Source organism: Capra hircus, chromosome 3 (genome assembly GCF_001704415.2).
Source record: "Capra hircus breed San Clemente chromosome 3, ASM170441v1, whole genome shotgun sequence".
NCBI lineage: Eukaryota > Metazoa > Chordata > Mammalia > Artiodactyla > Bovidae > Capra > Capra hircus.
The window spans coordinates 61767854-61789125 of NC_030810.1; the positions used below are offsets into that span (position 1 = coordinate 61767854).

General features: G+C 39.1%; 1 protein-coding gene across 8 annotated transcripts in view; it reads right to left on the bottom strand.

The window, feature by feature from the left end:
- The window catches only part of SSX2IP (SSX family member 2 interacting protein), a 59492-nt gene that overhangs the window by 18855 nt on the left and 19365 nt on the right, over positions 1 to 21272 (bottom strand). For 6 of the 8 annotated variants that reach the window (XM_018045680.1, XM_018045679.1, XM_018045677.1 and 3 more), the window contains exons 2-5: positions 11498 to 11617; positions 10727 to 10896; positions 10063 to 10275; positions 1257 to 1367 (exon numbers count right to left, since the gene is read on the bottom strand). In XM_018045680.1, the coding sequence (XP_017901169.1) occupies positions 1257 to 1367; positions 10063 to 10275; positions 10727 to 10896; positions 11498 to 11528 (525 nt within the window). In that variant the 5' untranslated portion in view covers positions 11529 to 11617. Of the gene's footprint in view, positions 1 to 1256; positions 1368 to 10062; positions 10297 to 10726; positions 10897 to 11497; positions 11618 to 21272 lie in introns of those variants that run through there. The other 2 variants (XM_018045682.1, XM_018045683.1) reach the window with 2 other exon arrangements.

A 21272-nucleotide genomic window follows, 5' to 3' on the forward strand; every position in this document is an offset into this window, starting at 1 on the left:
ATTAATGTGATTAAAGCTTCATTTGAAACAAGTAGATCATTTGTAAGGACTTCCTTTTACCACTGACTTGAATCATTTTATTCTTTCTCAATCTGTGACAAGCCCAATTAGTCATGGCATGTGGCAGCAGATAAACAGGTTTGTTTTTCTCTGATCAAAAACAGTTCTCAAATTAGAGTGAGGCAAACAGCAGACAGAATCTGGTTCAGACATTTGCCAAGTACTTATATGCCAAGCACTACTGGTCAATGTTCGTATCTGCTACAACTGCTTAGGCAGCCCTGGATGGGAAGTAAGTTCTTTAAAGACATTCTTTATCTCCACTAGAGATGATTATGTTTAACTTAGTCCTTACAAAAGAAGAACGATAGTCAAACCATTTCAAGTATAATCAACAGATTAAGTCAAAATTTTCCGTGAAATAACTCAAGGAAAAGTATACATAACCTTGTGGTTTAGGTAAGATACTTCATTACCCATTTACTAAATATACTACTACATGCCAAAACAAACCTGTCACTGTAAGGTGATTTAGACAAGCTCCCTTAAAAGTCTAATTATCATCAAAGTAACATATACAACACTGAAAATGTTCTGCTTTTACCGTGATCACGTGGTCAGAAACCAAACCACAGAGCAGTAAAAACCTAGTGATTTCTTCTTATATAAATTCAAAGATAATTTCAAATGCATTATTAGTTCTATAGGTCCAAATACCAAGTAATCAATAAGGCAAAAATGAGATTAGAATTATAATGTCTTCAGCCTAGAAATTAGATTTTTAATGTGAATTGCTTTTTTCAAACAGTAACTCGTGTGTTCATTTAGTCAAGTAATTGTCTCACTAGATGGACAATGTCAATATTTCAGATAGTTCAGGAAGAAGTATTCAAGATACAAGTAAAGGTATGACAGAGAATAAAAGATGTGCATTTAAAGCACCCCTGTGTCTGACAAAAAGTGGCGTGCGTGTTGAGTCCAGGATGGATGGTACAGAACACTGGATGTCACAAGCTGCGCACTGACACACTAAGCCAGATAAGCCCCTAGGGGAGAGGGAGCTGGAGAAGGTTCCTGACCTCTCAGCTGAGTACGAGGCAACACTATACACACAGAGGTCTGCCATACCAATCTGATACAGGATGAACAAACGGTTCTATCTTGTTATAAAGTTAAGTGACCGTTACAGTCACCTCAAATTACAAACAACAACAAAAAATTCACTTCAACTTTATCTGCAACAACTGACAACTCACCTCATCTTTCTCATTTTTCAGTAGCTGATGCAAATTCCTATTCTTGCACTGTAATTGTCTGTCTCTTTCCTGAAGACCAATCATTTCTCTCCTGGAGCTTTCCAGTTGTTCCTAAAACATTCGTATGCAATTTTGACTAAAATTAACATTGGATTCAGAGCAACTGAATCCTTAAAAGATTAGTAAAAACAAGTTACATGCCCTAGGATTTGTTACCTAAAATTGAAGTTTAGCAGCACACAAAATATTTAAAACAATTATAAAGCTTGATACTATAGTTACAAATTTTAAATCTGGATAGCAAATTTTAATTTAAATACCAATTTTAATATAAATGCAAAAGACCTTCAAAGTGGATCCTTCAAAAGGCCCTTCACCTATTTCAGTGATATTGCCACTGAACATTTTCATAATTTCCTTTTAATACTTTTTAACACTTCTATGACACACTCTTAAGAAAGATCCAGAAATGATTTGGAGCTAAGTCTAAAGAAGACAGGTGACTACGCAAAGAAAAACACTTTTTCCAGGTCAGAAAAGGTGGGACTGCAGCATATCAGTCCTGCCTTGCAAACAGTAAACTCTCTCAAAACCTTTCCCTAAGTGCAATGGCAGCATTGCCAGAATCAATATGGGATTAAAATGTGTGTGTGTTAGCCACACAGTCGTGTCTGACTCTTTGTGACCCCATAGCCTGCCAGGCTCCTCCGTCCATGGGATTTTCCAGGCAAGAGTACTGAAGTGAGTTGCCATCTCCTTCTTCAGGGGATCTTCTCGACCCAGGGATTGAACCTGGGCCTCCCACATTGCAGGGGGATTCTTTACCGTCTGAGCCACCAGTGAAGCCCTGGATGTTCACTTGAAATTCATTTCACACATTTCCAGAGGAACTGTACCAAAGTATGCATGAAGCTGCTAGAATATTTTTTTAATCTTCTAATATTTATAAAATATAAAAGGCACTCAAGTGATGTCACAACTAACCACAAACAACTTGTATGATCTCTGGAACAATGGACCTCAAGAAAAATTTAGGAATAAAGCTTAGATAGCTACAAGGTTGCCAAAATTTCCTATCATGCTTAAAACTTGCTATCATGCCAGACCATCTGGCACTGGGCCAGCTGACATATCCCACACACATCAAATCAGATTCTCTCAGAGTCATCCACACTTCCCATGAACTTACCATCTTCTCTGCAAATCTATTTCTTATCCCAGCGAATCATACTGCCATCATCAGTAAATTCAAATCAGAGACCTGAACAGTATCTTTAATTCATGACTCTCTTTTCCCCAAATTCAATTTTTCATAAAATTCTACTCATTCTACTTCTTGAGTTTTCCTCATGTCTCACTCTTACTCTCTTCACTGGCACTTTCTCAGTTCAAGCCCAAACACCCCTGGACTGAGCGATTGCTAAGGACTGCTAAGAGATGACCTTTTCACCAGGCTTCCTGAGCCTTTTCCTCCATTTCTCTATCTTCTACACCTCCTCCTCTAATCTCTTCAGCCAACTCCAGATGAATAGTCACATCCTTCCTTGTGCTTACATTCCTTGGTGCCTCCAGGTTTCTGCACAATGTCTTTCATACCTGGAGACAGAGTCCCAGCCTCATGTCTTACTATTCTTCACCATATATCACATAGATCAGCCCCTACTGAGCTGTTTGATGTTCACTGAAAGGAAAATACTCTTATCTCCATGCTTTTATATGGGTCATATGCTCTGCCTAGAATGGCTTTCCCAACACTAGTGAATTGTTTTTTATTAATTTATTTAATTAGAGGCTAGTTACTTTACAATATTGTAGTGGTTTTTGCCATACATTGACATGAATCAGCTATGGGTGTACATGTGTTCTCCATCCTGAACCCCCCCTCCCACCTCCCTCCCCATCCCATCCCTCAGGGTCATCCCAGTGCACCGGCCCTGAGCACCCTGTCTCATGCATCAAACCTGGACTGGCGATCTATTTCACATATGGAAATATACATGTTTCAATGCTAGTATCTCAAATCATTCCACCCTCGCCTTCTCCCACAGAGTCCAAAAGTCTGTCCTTTACATCTGTGTCTCTTTTGCTGTCTCGCATATACTGTCATCATTACCATCTTTCTAAATTCCATATATATGCAATAGTATACTACATTGGTGCTTTTCTTTCTGACTTACTTCACTCTATATAATAGGCTCCAGTTTCATCCACCTCATTAGAACTGATTCAAATGCATTCTTTTTAATAGCTGAATAATGGTCCATTGTGTATATGTACCACAGCTTTCTTATCCATTTGTCTGCTGATGGACATCTAGTTTGCTTCCATGTCCTGGCTATTATACAGTGCTGTGATGAACACTGAGGTACACGTGTCTCTTTCAATTCTGGTTTCCTTGGTGTGTATGCCCAGCAGTGGGATTGCTGGGTCATATGGCAGTTCTATTTCCAGTTTTCAAAGGAATCTCCACACTGTTCTCCATTGTGGCTATACTAGTTTGCATTCCCACCAACAGTGTAAGAGGATTCCCTTTTCTCTGCACCCTCTCCAGAATTTATTGTTTGTAGACATTTTGATATCAGCCATTCTCACCAGCATGAGATGGTACCTCATTGTCGTTCTGACTTACATTTCTCTGATAATGAGTAATGTTGAGCATCTTTTCAAGTGTTTGTTAGCCATCTGTATGTCTCCTTTGGAGAAATGTCTGTTTAGTTCTTTGGCCCATTTTTTGATTGGGTCATTTATTTTTCTGGAATTGAGCTGCATAAGTTGCTTGTATATTTTTGAGATTAATTGTCAAGTTGCTTCATTTACTATTATTTTCTCCCATTTTGAAGGCTGTCTTTTCACCTTGCTTATACTTTCTTTCATTGTACAAAAGCTTTTAAGTTTAATTAGGTCCCATTTATTTATTTTTGCTTTTATTTCCATTACTCTGGGAGCTGGGTCACAGAGGATCCTGCTGTGATTTATGTCAGAGAGCGTTTTGCCTATGTTCTCCTCTAGGAGTTTTATAGTTTCTGGTCTTACATTTAGATCTTTTATACATTTTGAGTTATTTTTGTGTATGGTGTTAGAAAGTGTTCTGGTTTCATTCTTTTACAAGTGGTTGACCAGTTTTCCCAGCACTATTTGTTAAAGAGATTGTCTTTTCTCTATTGTATATTCTTGCCTCCTTTGTCAAAGATAAGGTGTCTATAGATGTATAGATTTATCTCTGGGCTTTCTATTTTGTTCCATTGATCTATATTTCTGTCTTTGTGCCAATACCATACCATACCATGACTGTAGCTTTGTAGCACAGTCTGAAGTCAGACAGGTTGATTCCTCCAGGTCCATTCTTTTTTTTCAAGAATGCTTTGGCTATTCAAGGTTTTTGTATTTCCATACAAATTGTGAAATTATTTGTTCTAGCTCTGTGAAAAATACTGTTGGTAGCTTGATAGGGATTACACTAAATCTATAGATTGCTTTGGGTAGTATACTCATTTTCACAATATTGACTGTTCCAATCCATGAACATGGTATATTTCTCCATCTATTTGTGTCCTCTTTGATTTCTTTCATCAGTTTTATAGTTTTATATATATAGGTTTTTTTGTTTCTTTAGGTAGATTTATTCCTAAGTATTTTATTCTTTTCATTGTAATGGTGAATGGAATTGTTTCCTTAAGTTCTCTGTTTTCTCATTGTTAGTCTATAGGAATGCAAAAGATTTTTGTGTGTTAATTTTATATCCTGCAACTTTACTATATTCATTGATTACCTCTAGTAATGCTCTGGTGGAGTCTTTTAGGGTTTTTTATGTAGAGGATCATGTCATCTGCAAACAGTGAAGAGTTTTACTTCTTTTCCCATCTGGATTTCTTTTATTTATTTTCCTTCTCTGATTGCTGTGGCTAAAACTTCCAAAACTATGTTGAATAGTAGTGGTGAGAACGGGCACCCTTGTCTTGTTCCTGACTATAGGGGAAATGTTTTCAATTTTTCACCATTGAGGATAATGTTTGCTGTGGGTTTATTATATATGGCTTTTATTATGTTGAGGTATGTTCCTTCTATTCCTGCTTTCTGGAGGGTTTTTATCATGAACGGATGCTGAATTTTGTCAAAGGCTTTCTCTGCATCTACTGAGATAATCATATGGTTTTTATCTTTCAATTTGTTAATGTGACGTATCATATTGATTGATTTGCGAATATTGAAGAATCCTTGCATCCCTAGGATAAAGCCCACTTGGTGATGATGCATGATCTTTTTAATACATTGTTGGATTCTGTTTGCTAGAAATTTGTTAAGGATTTTTGCATGTATGTTCATCAGTAACACTGGCCTGTAGTTTTCTTTTTTTGTGGCATCTTTGTCTAGTTTTGGAATTAGGGTGATGGTGGCCTCATAGAATGAGTTTGGCAGTTTACCTTCCTCTGCAATTTTCTGGAAGAGTTTGAGTAGGATAGGTGTTAGCTCTTCTATAAATTTTTGGTAGAATTCAGCTGTGAAGCCATCTGATCCTGGGCTTTTGTTTGTTGGAAGATTTTTGATCACAGTTTCGATTTCCATGCTTGTGATGGGTCTGTTAAGATTTTCTATTTCTTCCTGGTTCAGTTTTGGAATGTTATACTTTTCTAAGAATTTGTCCATTTCTTCCAAGTTGTCCATTTTATTGGCATATAGTTGCTGTTAGTAGTCTCTTATGATCCTTTGTATTTCTGTGTTGTCTGTTGTGATTTCTCCATTTTCATTTCTAATTTTGTTGATTTGATTCTTCTCCCTTTTTTTCTTGATGAGTCTAGCTAATAGTTTGTCTATATTATTTATCTTCTCAAAGAACCAGCTTTTGGTTTTGTTGATTTTTTCTATAGTCTCCTTTGTTTCTTTTTCATTTATTTCTGCCCTAATTTTTTATTATTTCTTTCCTTCTACTAACCCTGGGGTTCTTCATGTCTTCCTTTTCTAGTTGCTTTAGGTGTAAAGTTGGGTTATTTATTCAATTTTTCTCTTGTTCCTTGAGGTAAGCTACATAGAGTTACATAGGGAAGAGAAGAGGGAGGAGGGAGATAGAGATGACCAGGAGGAGAAGAGGGGGAGTCAAAAGGGGAAAGACCAATCTAGCCAATACTCAGTTCCCTAAGTGTTCCCCACAGCCCAGAACACCCAGAGAGATTCACAAAGTAGAAAAGAGAAGGGGCAGGGAGGAGATAAGAGGTGACTTGGGGAAGAAAAGGGAGAGTTAAAAGGGAAGAGCAATCAAGCCAGTAATCACATCCCTCAGTAAAAATGGGTACTGAATTTTAAGATTCTTAAAGGTACAAAACTGATAATACCAAAAAGCAAAGATTAAGAATCTAGAGTAGATGTTAGACTACTACAAAAATATATTAAAAATACAAAACAAAATCAATCACAAAAGTTATAAAAAATAAATATATGAAATTTGCTTTAAAAACAGGGTCTTTTTTTTTGCAAGGTAATAGTAGGTTATAATAGTAGGTTATAAAATTAAAGGAGTAATAAAGAACTTAAAATTTTTTTTAATTTTTAATGAAAGAATTATAATAGTAAAAATATATCTAGAAATTTCTCTGGAGCTGTTCAGGGCAGTGTGAGGTCAGTTCAGTTTCAGCTAATACTTCTTCTCAAGGTCTACAGGCCCATTCCAAGCTTCTTAGTCAATGCTAACTACAGGGTTTTAATCTGTTGCACCTGTCACTTCCAGAGCGGTTCCCTCTTCTTTATTTTGGTTTCCTCTGTTTCCAAGTCTCTTCAGTGTCTGATTTCCACCCTGACACAAAAGGGCGAAGGTGGTCACTTATTTAGGCCCACTTTGCTGTGGGGAGGGAGGAACACTGCACACAAATATCATTGGCATGTGTGGGGAATGCTCGCAGTGTATGGACCACAGTGGGTTTGCCCCAGCTCACAGCAGCATGTGCTTTCCCGGTCTACACTGCTCAGGCTCCAGGTTGCTCTGCAGGGGAACTGTCTAAACCGGGCCCTGCATCTCCTGCACTTCACAGTCTAAGCTGCTCAGGTACAGGTTCTCAGGTACTCCACAAAGTCACAGACTCGGTTGGGTATGCGTTTTGTGCCCTTTCCAGGTTTGAGCAGCTCAGGCAGCCAGATGCTTGGCGTGCACTGTCCCAGGTGGGCTGTGTGTCTTAATCACCTCCCAGGTCCCAGCAGCTTGGTTTCCCGGTTACGCCGCGAGAACGCTGTCTCAGGCATGCTGTGTGTCTCCTCTGGGGACCTGATCTCTGGCTGCAACCCTTCTGGCAGATGTCAACCGTCTTGGATCCCAGCAAGACTTGGATTAGCAACTGGGAGCCTGCTCACTGGTGGAGGATGCTGGTCTCTGGGGCTGAGACTGCCCTTTGTCTTCTGGCTCTGGCTGTCACCAGCCTGCCTCTCTGCCTCGGGTGGACAGATGGGCCAATCTGCAGCTGGCTAGCTCTCTTTTGGTATTTGCGCTATCTTTTGTTATGTGAGTGGGCCAGGCTGCACCTTAGGTTAGAGCTTTCGCCGGAAAGTTTTTTTTTTTTTCCCTCCTCTTTCTGGCTATCCCCCAGTGTGGGTTGCTATCTCACGTTAGCTCCCTCAGATTGTCCTCAGGGCATTCAGGCCCGGTCCTTACCCTAAGCAATGCAGCCGGTGCCTCCCTGTCCAGCCCATGCTTGCTGGTGGCGGACACAAGCGTCTGGGCTAGTTCTCCGCTGGGAATTGCGGTTAGGCGCATATTCTGTGGGGGTTTTTTTTCTTCCCCTCCCAGTTATGTTGCCCTCTGAGATTCCAAAACTCCCCACAGACCAGCCAGTGAGAGGGTTTCCTGCTATTTGGAAACTTTTCCTCCTTCACGACTCCCTCCCCAGGACAGGTCTCCACCCCTAACTCTTTTGTCCCTCTTTTTGTCTTTTATATTTTGTTCTATCTCCTTTTGAAGAGAATGGGCTGCCTTTCTGGGTGCCTGGTGTCCTCTGCCAGCATTCAGAAGCTGTCTTGTGCAAGTTGCTCAGCATTCAAATGATCTTTTGATGAATTTGTGTGGGAGAAAGTGGTCTCCCCATCCTATTCCTCCACCGTCTTAGGACCGCCTCCACTAGTGTATTTTTATTCATTCCTCAAATCTCAAATCGAGCGTTACTTCTCTCTGTAGCATTCCTTCCCTCCCACACCAACAATGAGTGAAGCAAATAATTACAGATCAACCTGTCCGTTTACAATGGACTACAATCTCCTTGCAAACAGGGACTGGGTTCTACTCATATTTGAAACCCAGTGACCACCACAAAAATACTCCATAAATTCTGCTCAACAAACTGAGTGAATAATAGTCAGATCTAGAAACTTTCCTAGGATAGATCAGCAACTCCTCCCATTGTACACACATTTCTGTCCATAGCTGATCCAAAATACCTGATTTTGGCCCAGGTCAAATCCCAAATTAGAAGATTTCTTAAAAAACACTCTACGCTTTGGGTCGTCCCAATGAATGATCATTTCTTAAAGGAAAGGTTCAACAGTCCCAGATTATCAATATTATTATGTAATTACTCACTAGCTATTTATAAGACAGTGAACCAAAGGTGCCTAGAAAAAGTTTTAATGCAGAATTACTCCCTTCTAGGACTTAAAACTTTGGGTCTAATTCATAAGATCTTCCATAAGTTTCTCTGATAGGTTGGAGGGTATCAACTATCCCCTCTATCACAGTTCCCCAATCACACAGAATGTACAAAAACCTAGTATTATTATAATAGAGAAAATATACTGTTATATACGTATATGAGCTGAGATGACAACATACAGTCGTATTTGGCAATGACAGGCTGGTATGGGCAAGGGCTGCTGAGAAGCTAGAATGCTTCCCTATTACATATATTTTATATTATATACTAGAGATTCTATTATTTTCCAATAGAGCTCAGAGATTCAAAATGCTGAGCAGGTTGTTGTTATCTGTTCTTGGAGTGGGGTAGGAGAAGATACAGAAGAAAAATAAAAAAGGAAACCCATTATAGAACAATATCTTTTAAAAAATTTTGCTTTGAATTGACTATTACCTCCTTTATAATATACAATCATAAGTCCCTACCAGACTATGATTTGAATACCTTCTTTCCTCTCAATAAATGAGAAATTCATTTCTTAAATAAATAATACTTTTTTTTAAAAAAAAAGGAATACATCTGTTCCTTTAAAAGGAAAGGATGAACAAAGTAGAGCCAGCAATAGATGTTCCATAGTTCAAGGTAGCAGGTCAATGTAAAAAATACTTCTTTTGTTCTGAGAAATTAGCAGGTCTCTGAAAGCATTCTTCTCTGGTCCTCTCTAGAGTCCCAGGGACTTCTAAGACTTAGTAGTTATCTGGTCTGCTTTCATTATTGAGCTTCAGCACCTGTGGCACAGATCACCTCAAGAATATTATTCTTGAAATAAACTGATGCAGTATCTCACAGTAAAATTATTTTAAATTAAGCATTTATAGTTTATTAAGCAAGACTGGATAGGGTGGGGGAAGGTCCTCATTTTATTTTCCTCAGATTTAAGTATTTCCTGAACTAACTTTTCAAAGATTCAGCAAGACACCAAACAGTTCATAAAATCATCGCCTTCAACATTGATATCAGGAAGCGGCACAGTTGATTTGTACAAACTATGCTCACTTTCACTCAGCAATTTAAAAAAAATCCTAAAACTTAAAAAAAAAAAAACCCACTAAAATTTGTTTGATAAAGTCCAATGAAAATTTATCGTATCAAACTACATAACAATGGCATTGAAATACATACTGAAATGTAATTTCTACCTTAAGTTTTGCATAGCAGTTCTGTAGATGGTCCATATCGCTTCCCAGTTTCAAATTCTGTGTTTCCACATTTTCCTGAGCTAGAAGGTTCTTCCGCTGAAGTACAAGTAGCTCATTCATGCAATTTAAAACAGCAACTATATTTAATTCTCTCTTTGTCTCTTTACCTTTGGATTCTTCATATAATGAAGGAAAACCGAAAGTAGTCAATTCCTAGTAGGAGAAAATGTTTTCCTAAAAGTTGGTTACTGACAACTTAGTAAATAAACAAAAGACAGAAATCTCTTCTGAGAAAGAAAACTATCCTAAGATACTTAAGAGAATAGTACCTATGCCAAAGGACAAAGAATTAAGAGACCTGGGCTCTTTCAGCCTCTGCTCTACAATTACCTGTGATCTGGAATAGGCACTTAGGTTTCTACATGTAAAATAAGGGTAAGGCTCCCCCTGGCAGAGCTCCTGGAGTGATGAGGGAGCTGACCGGCTCCAGACAAAAGCATTCAGCTGGTATCTAGACTAGATGGTCACCGAGGTTCTCTGCAAATCTTATATAAGTTTCGGGCCAATATGTAACATATGCGTGCTTGACAAGTTTACCACTCTTATGTACTACTGTATAACATGATTTCTGTTATTTATTGTATCTTACAAAAAAAAAAGTTACCTGATCAAGATATGAGATACTTTGCTCAATATTCTCTTCTGTGCAGAAGGCACTAAAATAACTGTGCACATTTTTTGATAAAGGTATTGAAGAACATAGCACTTGCTGTGAGTATAAACTTGATGGAGACATCTTTGTTTCTGAGGTATATTGAGGGAGAGTTTTGCTTTCTGAAAGAATCAATAAAATGCATTTACATAAATAATTTGCAAAAATGCATGCAAAGCTAATAACATGATCTTCATTACCAAAGACTGTGAACTACAGAAACATTGTTTTTTCAAGTTAAGGCAAAGCTGGTTTTTGTATGAAAACTATACAATATTTTCCAAAAAATATACAATAAAGTGGTGCTCTTAGAAGGCATGTTAAGCTGCAATATTCTATCTTAAAAATTAACAGTACTTTAGATTTATAAAACTGCTAGGCAAAACCTACTTGTCTATGCACTCAAACTTTATGTGATTAAAGGAATAAATCAGAGAAATATACTGAGGTAGCCAATGAATTTATTTCAAACGCAGAAAAATCTCCTCCTTAAGTAATCAACTATTCAGCCAAAGCACTTAACCCTACTAATAAGGCACAGTTCTTAGCTCTCCCTGATGATTTTACTAAAGAAAGATGAAAATTATATATTTTAGTCCTATTTATGTCTCTCTCTAGGTACATCTTCAATATTTATGGCAGTTATAGTGTCACTGAAAATTAACATTTGCAATTATTGCTCTAGCTTACAACTATTCTAAACTCTGTTATCTGAAGACAGACCTGGATCTGTAACAGTCATCCAATCTCCCATAGCAATCACCAGAGCCAGGATACCTGAGGAACCAATTCAGCAGTGACACATTCAGCCCAGCTGCTGTCAGGCTTCTATGTAGGCATTTCCTTAGAAAACAAATCACAGAATAAGAGCATCGAATTAAACATATGAAGGCAAATATAAAGTCAATGTGTCAGAGATAGTCATATGTGCTTCAAACCAGGATTCTGTATAACTCTCATGTACTATCATACAGAACACAGTAAAGCACAATAATAAAAATCGTGTGTGTGTGTGTGTGTAAGTTCAGTTCAGTTCAGTCACTCAGTCGTGTCCAACTCTTTGCGACCCCATGGACTGCAGCACACCAGGCCTCTCTGTCCATTAGCAACTCCTGGAGTTTACCAAACTCATGTCCATTGAGTCGGTGATGCCATCCAACCATCTCATCCTCTGTCGTCCCCTTCTCCTGCCACCTTCAATCTTTCCCAGCATCAGGGTCTTTTCAAATGAGTCAGTTCTTTGCATCAGGTGGCCAAAGTATTGGAGTTTCAGCTTTAGCGTCATGATTTTCTTTAGGATGGACTGGTTGGATCTCCTTAAAGTCCAAGAGACTCTTAAGAGTCTTCTCCAATACCACAATTCAAGATTCTAGCTTGTGCTTCATCCAGCCCAGCATTTCACATGATGTACTCTGCATGTAAGTTAAATAAGCAAGGTGACAGTATACATCCTTGACATACTCCTTTCCCGATTTGGAACCAGACTGTTGTTCCATGTCTAGTTCTAACTGTTGCTTCCTGACCTCCATATAGATTTCTCAAGAGGCAGGTCAGGTGGTCTGGTAGGAATGGCAAACCACTTCAGTATTCTTGCCTTGAGAACAGTATTAACAGTGTGTGTGTAAGGATCAAGGTTAAAAGGCTTCTCAAGTTATAGTAAGGTATTCATATTACTTCACATATACAAAGTGCATGATCTGACTCACAATATAAATCTAAGGTACAGAATTGTACTAGAATATTGGAGTGGGTTACCATTTCCTACTCCTAGGGATCTTCCCAACCTGGGGATCAAACCCGTGTCTCTTGCATCTCCCGCACTGGCAGGCGGGTTCTTTACCACTGAGCCACCTGGAAAGCCCTAATAAATATTTCCAAATTGTATCCTTTAAAGTAGAATTCCTACTTTACTTTACTTTTTTGAAAAGAAAAAAATTTCTTGGCCAGCATTCCCACTTGTTTGTTTGAAGTTTTTACCAACTATATTAGCAAAACTTTTAATTAGTGTTGGCATGGATGCAGTGAAATGAATACTGCCATACACTGCTCTCCAGAAAGATTAGATCAATTTATACTGCTGCTGCTGCTGCTAAGTCGCTTCAGTCATGTCCGACTCTGTGCAACCCCACAGACGGCAGCCCACCAGGCTTCCCCATCCCTGGGATTCTCCAGGCAAGAACACTGGAGTGGGTTGCCATCTCCTTCTCCAATGCGTGAAAATGAGAAGTGAAAGTGAAGTTGCTCAGTCCTGTCTGTAGCAATTCGACAATATGTATCAAAGTCTTAATAATTAAAATATATTTTGATCCAGAAATTCCACTGTTAAAACTTAATCCTAATAAAATAACATCTTCCACAAAGATTCACCTACATATTGTTCCTTATAATATGAAAAAGACAGAAATCACTTATATGTTCTACAATAGGAGATTGGTTATATAATACATTTATATACTGGAACACTGTGCATCCTTTAAACACAATCATTCAGAATTAGAGTGGCTAACAAATACACAAAAGGCAAGAAATGTATATGAATCAAGTAGACTAAGTATACGAAACACATAAACTTTTTAGCCTACCATTCATACTTCTATTTTTCTATAGAGATAACGGAAGTAGTAAATATTTCTCCACCATGAAAAATTCAAGTGAAATTATAAATGGCAACTGGAAATTGATTTCAAGGTCAGGGACAGGAGGAGAGAGGTGAAGACGGGAGGCAAACTGGAGAACACACGTCAATACTTTGGACAGCTGCTTCCCAGCCACAATAAACTGTGGCCCAATGAGAAAGCAACTCCTATGTTGGTACATCATTTCGAGAGATGTTGAGATGCTGGATTTCTCTGTGAAATCTCCAAATAATATTAGCAGCTAATTACAAACATGAACTATGCAAGCTACCCTGTGCAAAGGCGGAATGGCTAGAAGGGGGAGATCAGAGCACCACACATTTTGATCTGAGAGGTTGTTACTTAGGTACACATATCAGTACAATTCATCAAGCTGTACACTTAAGACCTGTGCACTTGACTGAATAGAATTTATACCTCCAACACCACCATGTTTTAATAAGCCAAATAAAATGTGTCTTTAGGCCAGATCTGGACTATAGCTGGAGAGTTTATCATACCACCTCTCTTTTGAATATTAAAGATGTGGGAGAATATTCACAATATGATGTTAAAGTGAGACGAAATCTTTCATTCATTCAGTAAAATTTTAACTGTGCTACTACATGCTAGCATGCTTTTCTAGGCATAGGGAAAGCCCTGCTCTCAGGAAGTCCATATTCTGGTGGGGTAGAAATAGATCAGAAGTAAGCAATAAATTACAGTAACATCACACTCATTGTGATGAGAATAAAGAAAATAAAACACTAATGAGAGAATGCAGGGGGTGGGGGGAATATCTGGATCAGCCAAGGACGGCTGCACTGAGATGCTGATGTCTGAACTGAGACCTAAATGATACGGAATTATCAACCACAAAATATAGCCAATGACCAGAGAAGCCCAGGTGGAGAAAACAGCACATACAAAAACCCAGGATGGAAAGAACCTGGTACATATGAAAACCTTAAAAACAGCCAGTACACCTGAAGCACAGTAACAGAGGTACAAAGCTGGATTTCCTCTGAACTGCAATGAAAAGCTCTCAAAGCAGTTTAGGCAGGAAAGCAATGTGATCCCCTTTAGGCTTTAAAAAATATCATTATGACCACTCTGCCCTATGAGATTACAGGGGGCAACAGTGGGCACTGAAGAAATCAAGCTACTACAATAATTCAGGCAAGAAGACCAGAGTTACAGTATGTCTCTTCAGTGAAAGCAGAGACACATGGATAAATTAAGGATGTGTCCTGGAGACAGAACCTTCAGGATTTATAGATGGATTGGAACAAGGTCAAAAGAGAGACGACAATTCCTAGATCACACAGCAACATAAAATATATACTCATGCAAATCACTATATTCACAATTATGTGATATCACATATCACAATTACGTGATAAAATGTCACATATTATACACATAACATATTATGATGTCATACACATACACATAGAAGGTTTTCTAGGCTAGCACTTATCTTTTGCTATTTTGCTACTTTTGTGTTTTGGGAAGAACACCTTGAACTCTTGTACTTTCCACTGACCTTAAATGGGTGTCTTTAGCAACAGGAAGAACAGGGTAAGAGTTGAATCTGCACTTAGAATGAAAAATGATCTCACTTTTGGTTTTCAGAAATAGTAGCTATAAGCAAAACAGAATCCAAGGGACAATAAACCCAACAATTCTAACCTGACTTTGGTTTGGGTAAGTTATTTTAACTTCTCCAAGCCCTAGTTTCCTCACTGATAAATTGCCATTATCTTCTAAGGACTGAGATACTGCACATTAAATATTTATTTAGCAACTGCCTGGCATATGGGACACATGTAATTAATATCAGTTGTTATCATCATCATCCCAACATGGATCTGATTGGTATAAATGACAGGATTCTAAAATGCATTGCTGCTCTAAGACTTCAACATAAATCCTCAGAAGACCTGAGACACATCACTAGAAAACCTACCACTGGCTCTAAGTGCCTTTTCTCCTCATACAGAAAGATTATTAAACACCAAAATATGTCTAATACAATTCGTTGTTGTTCAGTCACTAACTCGTGTCTGACTCTGCAACCCCACGGACTACAGCACACTAGGCTTAAACCTCCACTATCTCCCGGAGTTTCCTCAGGTTCGTGCCCATTGAGTCAATGATCTGCTACATATCCACACTTTAAAACTGTAACTTAAGTGAGTTACACTTAAGTGTGTGTTTAGCTCTCCAATGTCTACAGGTTTCAACAGTAAATGGTTCCCTGTCCTGCTAAAAACAAAAACATAGTTGCAAATATTCAGGTCTAGTTAAATATCCAAAGTGAAAACCAAAACTACTCTTCTATTCAATGAGGTACCAAATTATACACATTGAGGCTTGTGATAAAATGTCACCTAGCCACTTTTCAAGAATAAGCAAACTATGCTATACGTGTCTCCTGAGAAACCTGTATGAGGGTAAAAAGCAACAGAATCAGACATGGAACAACTGAATGGTTCAAAATTGGGAAAGGAGTACGTCAAGGCTGTATATTATCAACCTGCTTAGTTAAATTATATGCAGAGTGAGTTCAGTTCAATCACTCAGTCATGTCCGACTCTTTAGGACTCCATGGACTGCAGCACACCAGGCTACCCTATCAATCACCAATTTCTAGAGCTTACTCAAACTCACATCCATCAACTCGATGATGCCATCCAACTATCTCATTCTCCATCACCCCACTCTCCCCCCACCTTCAATCTTCCCCAGCATCAAGGTCTTTTCCAATGGTCGGTTCTTCCCATCAGGTGGCCAAAGTATTGGAGTTTCAACTTCACCATCAGTCCTTCCAATGAATATTCAGGACTGATTTCCTTTAGGATGGACTGGTTGAATCTCTTTGCAGTCCAAGGGACTCTCAGGAGTCTTCTCCAAAACCATAGTTCAAAAGCATCAATTCTTCAGTGCTCACCTTTCTTTAATAGTCCAACTCTCACATCCATACATGACTACTGGAAAAACCAGAGATTTGACTAGATGGACCTTTATTGGCAAAGTAATGTCTCTGCTTTTTAATACGCTGTCTAGGTTGGTCATAGCTTTTCTTCTAAGGAGCAAGCATCTTTTAACTTCATGGCTGCAGTCACCATCTGCAGTGATTTTGGAGAAAAAAAAATAAAAAGTCTGTTACGGTTTTCAGTTTCCCCACCTATTTGCCATGAAGTGAAGGGACCGGATACTATGATCTTAGTTTTCTGAATGTTGAGTTTTAAGCAACTTTTTCACTCTTCTCTTTCACTTTCATCAAGAGGCTCTTTAGTTCTTCTTTGCTTTTTGCCATAAGGGTGGTGTCATCTGCATATCTGAGGTTATTGATATTTCTCTCGACAATCTTGTTTCCAGCGTGTGCTTCATCTAGCCCGGCATCTCACATGATGTACTCTGCATGTAAGTTAAATAAGCAGGGTGTCAATATACAGCCTTGACATACTCCTTTCCCAATTTGAAACCAGTCCATTGCTCCATGTACAGTTCTAACTATTACTTTTTGACCTGCACACAGATTTCTCAGGAGGCAGGGAAGATGGTCTGGTATTCCCATCTCTTGAAGAATTTTCCAGTTTGTTGTGATCCACACAGTCAAAGGCTTTGGCATAGTCAATAAAGAAGATGTTTTTCTGGAACTCTCTTGCTTTTTCGATGAACCAGTGGATGCTGGCAATTTGATCTCTGGTTCCTCTGCCTTTTCTAAATCCAGCTTGAACATCTGGAAGTTCACGGTTCACGTATTGCTAAAGCCTGGCTTAGAGATTCTGAGCATTACTTCACTAACATGTGAGATGAGTGCAATTGTGCGGTAGTCTGAACATTCTTCGCCATTGCCTTTCTTTGGGATTGGAATGAAAACTGAACTTTTCCAGTCCTGTGGCCACTGCTGAGTTTTCCACATTTGCTGGCATATTGAGTGCAGCACTTTCACAGCCTCATCTTTTAGGATTTGAAAGATCTCAACTGGAATTCCATCACCTCCACTAGCTTTGTTCATAGTGATGCTTCCTAAGGCCCACTTGACTTCACATTCCAGGATGTCTGGCGCTGGGTGAGTGATCACACCACTGTGGTTATCTGGGTCATGAAGATGTTTTTTGTATAGTTTCTGTGTATTCTTGCCACCTCTTCTTAATATCTTTTGCTTCCGTTAGGTCTATCCCATTTCTGTCCTTTATTATGCTCATCTTTGCATGAAATGTTTCCTTGGTATCTCTAAGTTTCTTGAAGAGATCTTTAGTCTTTCCCATTCTATTGTTTTCCTCTTTTTCTTTGCATGGATCACTGAGGAAGGCCTTCTTATCTCTCCTTACTATTCTTTGGAACTCTGCATTCAAATGGGTATATCTTTCCTTTTCTCCTTTGCCTTTAGCTTCTCTTCTTTTCTAAGCTATTTGTAAGGACTCCTCAGACCACCATTTGCCTTTTTGCATTTCTTTTTCTTGGGGACGGTCTTGATCACTGCCTCCTGTACAATGTCATGAACCTCCATCCATACAGTTCAGGCACTCTATCAGACCTAATCCCTTGATTCTATTTGTCACTTCAACTGTATAATCATAAGGGATTTAATTTAGGCCATACTTGAATGGTCTAGTGGTTTTCCCTACTTTCTTCCATTTCAGTCTGAATTTGGCAATAAGGAGTTCATGATCTGAGCCACAGTCAGCTCCCGGTCTTGTTTTTGCTGACTATATAGAGCTTCTCCATCTTTGGCTGCAAAGAATATAATCAATCTGATTTCAGTGTTGACCATCTAGTGATGTCCATGTATAGAGTCTTCTCTTGTGTTGTTGGAAGAGGGGTTTGCTATGACCAGTGCGTTCTCTTGGCAAAATTCTGTTAGCCTTTGCCCGGCTTCATTCTGTACTCCAAGGCCAAATATGCTTGTTACTCCAGGTATTTCTTGACTTCCTACTTTTGCATTCCAGTCCCCTATAATGAAAACGACATCTTTTTTTTGGTGTTAATTCTAGAAGGTCTTATAGGTCTTCATAGCACAATTCAACTTCAGCTTCTTTAGGATTACTCGTTGGGGCATAGACTTGAATTACTGTTGATACTGAATGGTTTGCCTTGGAAATGAACAGAGATCATTCTGTCGTTTTTCAGATTGAATCCAAGTATTGTATTTCAGATTCTTTTGTTAACTATGATGGCTACTCCATTTCATCTAAGGGATTCTTACCCACAGTAATAGATATAATGGTCATCTGAGTTAAATTCACCCAATTCCAGTCCATTTTAGTTCACTGATTCCCAAAATGTTGATGTTAACTCTTGCCATCTCCTGTTTGACCACTTCCAATTTGCCTTGACCCATGGACCTAACATTCCACATTCCTATGCAATATTGCTCTTTACAGCACTGGACTTAACTTCCAACACCAGTCACATCCACAACTGGGTGTTGTTTTTGCTTTGGCTCCATCTTTTCATTCTTTCTGGAGTTCTCCACCATTCTCCAGTAGCATACTGGGCACCTACCAACCTGTGGAGTACATCTTTCAGTGTCCTATCTTTTTGCCTTTTCATACTGTTCATGGGGTTCTCAAGACAAGAATACTAAAGTTGTTTGCCATTCCCTTCTCCAGTGGACCACACTTTGTCAGAATTCTCCACCATGACCCATCTATCTTGGGTGATCCTACAAGGCATGGCTCATGGTTTTACTGAACTAGAGAAGGCTGTGGTCCAATTAATCAGTTTGATTATTTTTCTGTAATTGTGGTTTTCATTCTGACTGATAGATAAGGATAAGAGGCTTATGAAAGTTTCCTGATAGTAGAGACTGACTGAGGGGGAAACTACACCTTGTTCTGATGGGCAGGGCCATGCTCAGTAAATCTTTAATCCAATTATATGCAGAAAGAAAGAAAGAAAGAAAGAGAAAGTGAAGTCACTCAGTCGTGTCTGACTCTTTGAGATCCCGTGGACTGTAGTCCACCAGGCTCCTCCATCCATGGGATTCTCCAGGCAAGAATACTGGAGTGGGTTGCCATTTCCTTCTCCAAGGGATCTTCCTGACCAGGGATTGAACCCAGGTCTCCTTCATTGCAGGCAGACGCTTTAAGCTCTGAGCCACCAGGGAAGCCAATTATATGCAGAGTATGTGTGAAATGCCAGGATGGATGAAGCACAAGCTAGAATCAAGATTGCCACCAGAAACATCAACAGCCTCAGATATGCAGATACCACCACCTTTATGGCAGAAAGTAAAGAGGAAGTAATAAGCCTCTTGATGAAGGTGAAAGAAGAGAGTGAAAAAGTTGGCTTGGTATCCAGTCCCACCAGTTCATGGCAAACAGATGGAGAAACAATGGAAATAAGTGACAGACTTTATTTTGTGGGGCTCCAAAATCACTGCATATGGTGACTGCAGCCATGAAATTAAAAGACGCTTGCTCCTTGGAAGTAAAGCTATAACCAACCTAGACAGCATATTAGAAAGCAGAGCCATTACTTTGCCGACAAACATCTACCTAGTCAAAGCTATGGTTTTTCCAACAGTCATGTAGGGATGTGAGAGTTGGACTATCAAGAAAGTTGAGTGCCAAAGAACTGATGCTTTTGAACTGTGGTATTGGAGAAGACTCTTGAGAGTCCCTTGGACTCTGCAAGGAGATTCAACCAGTCCATCCTAAAGTAAATCAGCCCGGAATATTCACTGGAAGGACTTTTGCTGAAGCTGAAACTCCAATACTCTGGCCACCTGATGTGAAGAACTAACTCACTGGAAAAGACCCTGATGCTGGGAAAGATTGAAGATAGCAGACGGCGATGACAGAGGATGAGATGGTTGGATGCTATCACTGACTCTATGGACATGAGTTTGAGCAATCTCCGGGAGTTGGTGTCAGACAGGTAAGCCTGGCATTCTGCAGTTCATGGGGTAGCAAAAAGTCTGACATGATTGAGCAACTGAACTGAACTGAATCTGTAACCCCCAATTCTCTTTATATACCTTGGATTAGAGTAGCTGCCCAAATTCCCAAAATCATGAATGAATTTTATGAGCAAGACATAAGGATTAAGAATTTAATATCTGGTGAAAGATACTTCATTCATTTAAGATGGATGGGAACAGTCATGAAATAAAGAAAAAAATCTATAAAGTATCCCATAAGTAACAATTTTTTCTCCTACACATCAGAAAGACATAGTTTTGTTCCTTCCTAGTGAATAACATATATATAGGCACATAATAAACTTTCACATTTCAAGTACTCCTCAATGTACATTCCAATAAATCTTCATAAGAGAAAACCTTACTAATTGCAGTAAAATTGCAAACTTCAGTAAAAATGTTATCTCACTATTTCTGAAGAACTACTTTGGCATCCATCTATGTTGCTATGGGACCCAAGTACAACACAATATACCTCAGTGTAAAATAAGCAAGGGTAATCTGGTCTTTTCTGGGTGGATTATGCAAAAGTCAAGAATTATCAGGTAGCCATTTTTTAGGTTAGAATCCTGGCACAAAACTGAGAAGCAGTGAGACAGCATATTAAAAAGCAGAGACATTACTTTGCCAACAAAGGTTCGTCTAGTCAAGGCTACAGTTTTTCCAGTAGTCATGAATGGATGTGAGAGTTGGACTATAAAGAAAGCTGAGCACCAAAGAACTGATGCTTTTGAGCTGTGGAGAAGGCTCTTGAGAGTCCCTTGGACTGCAAGGAGATACAACCAGTCCATCCTAAAGATCAGTCCTGGGTGTTCATTAGAAGGACTGATGTTGAAGCTGAAACTCCAATACTTTGGCCACCTGGTGCCAAGAACTGACTCATTAGAAAAGACCCTGATGCTGGGAAAGATTGAGGGTAGGAGGAGAAGGGGACGACAGAGGATGA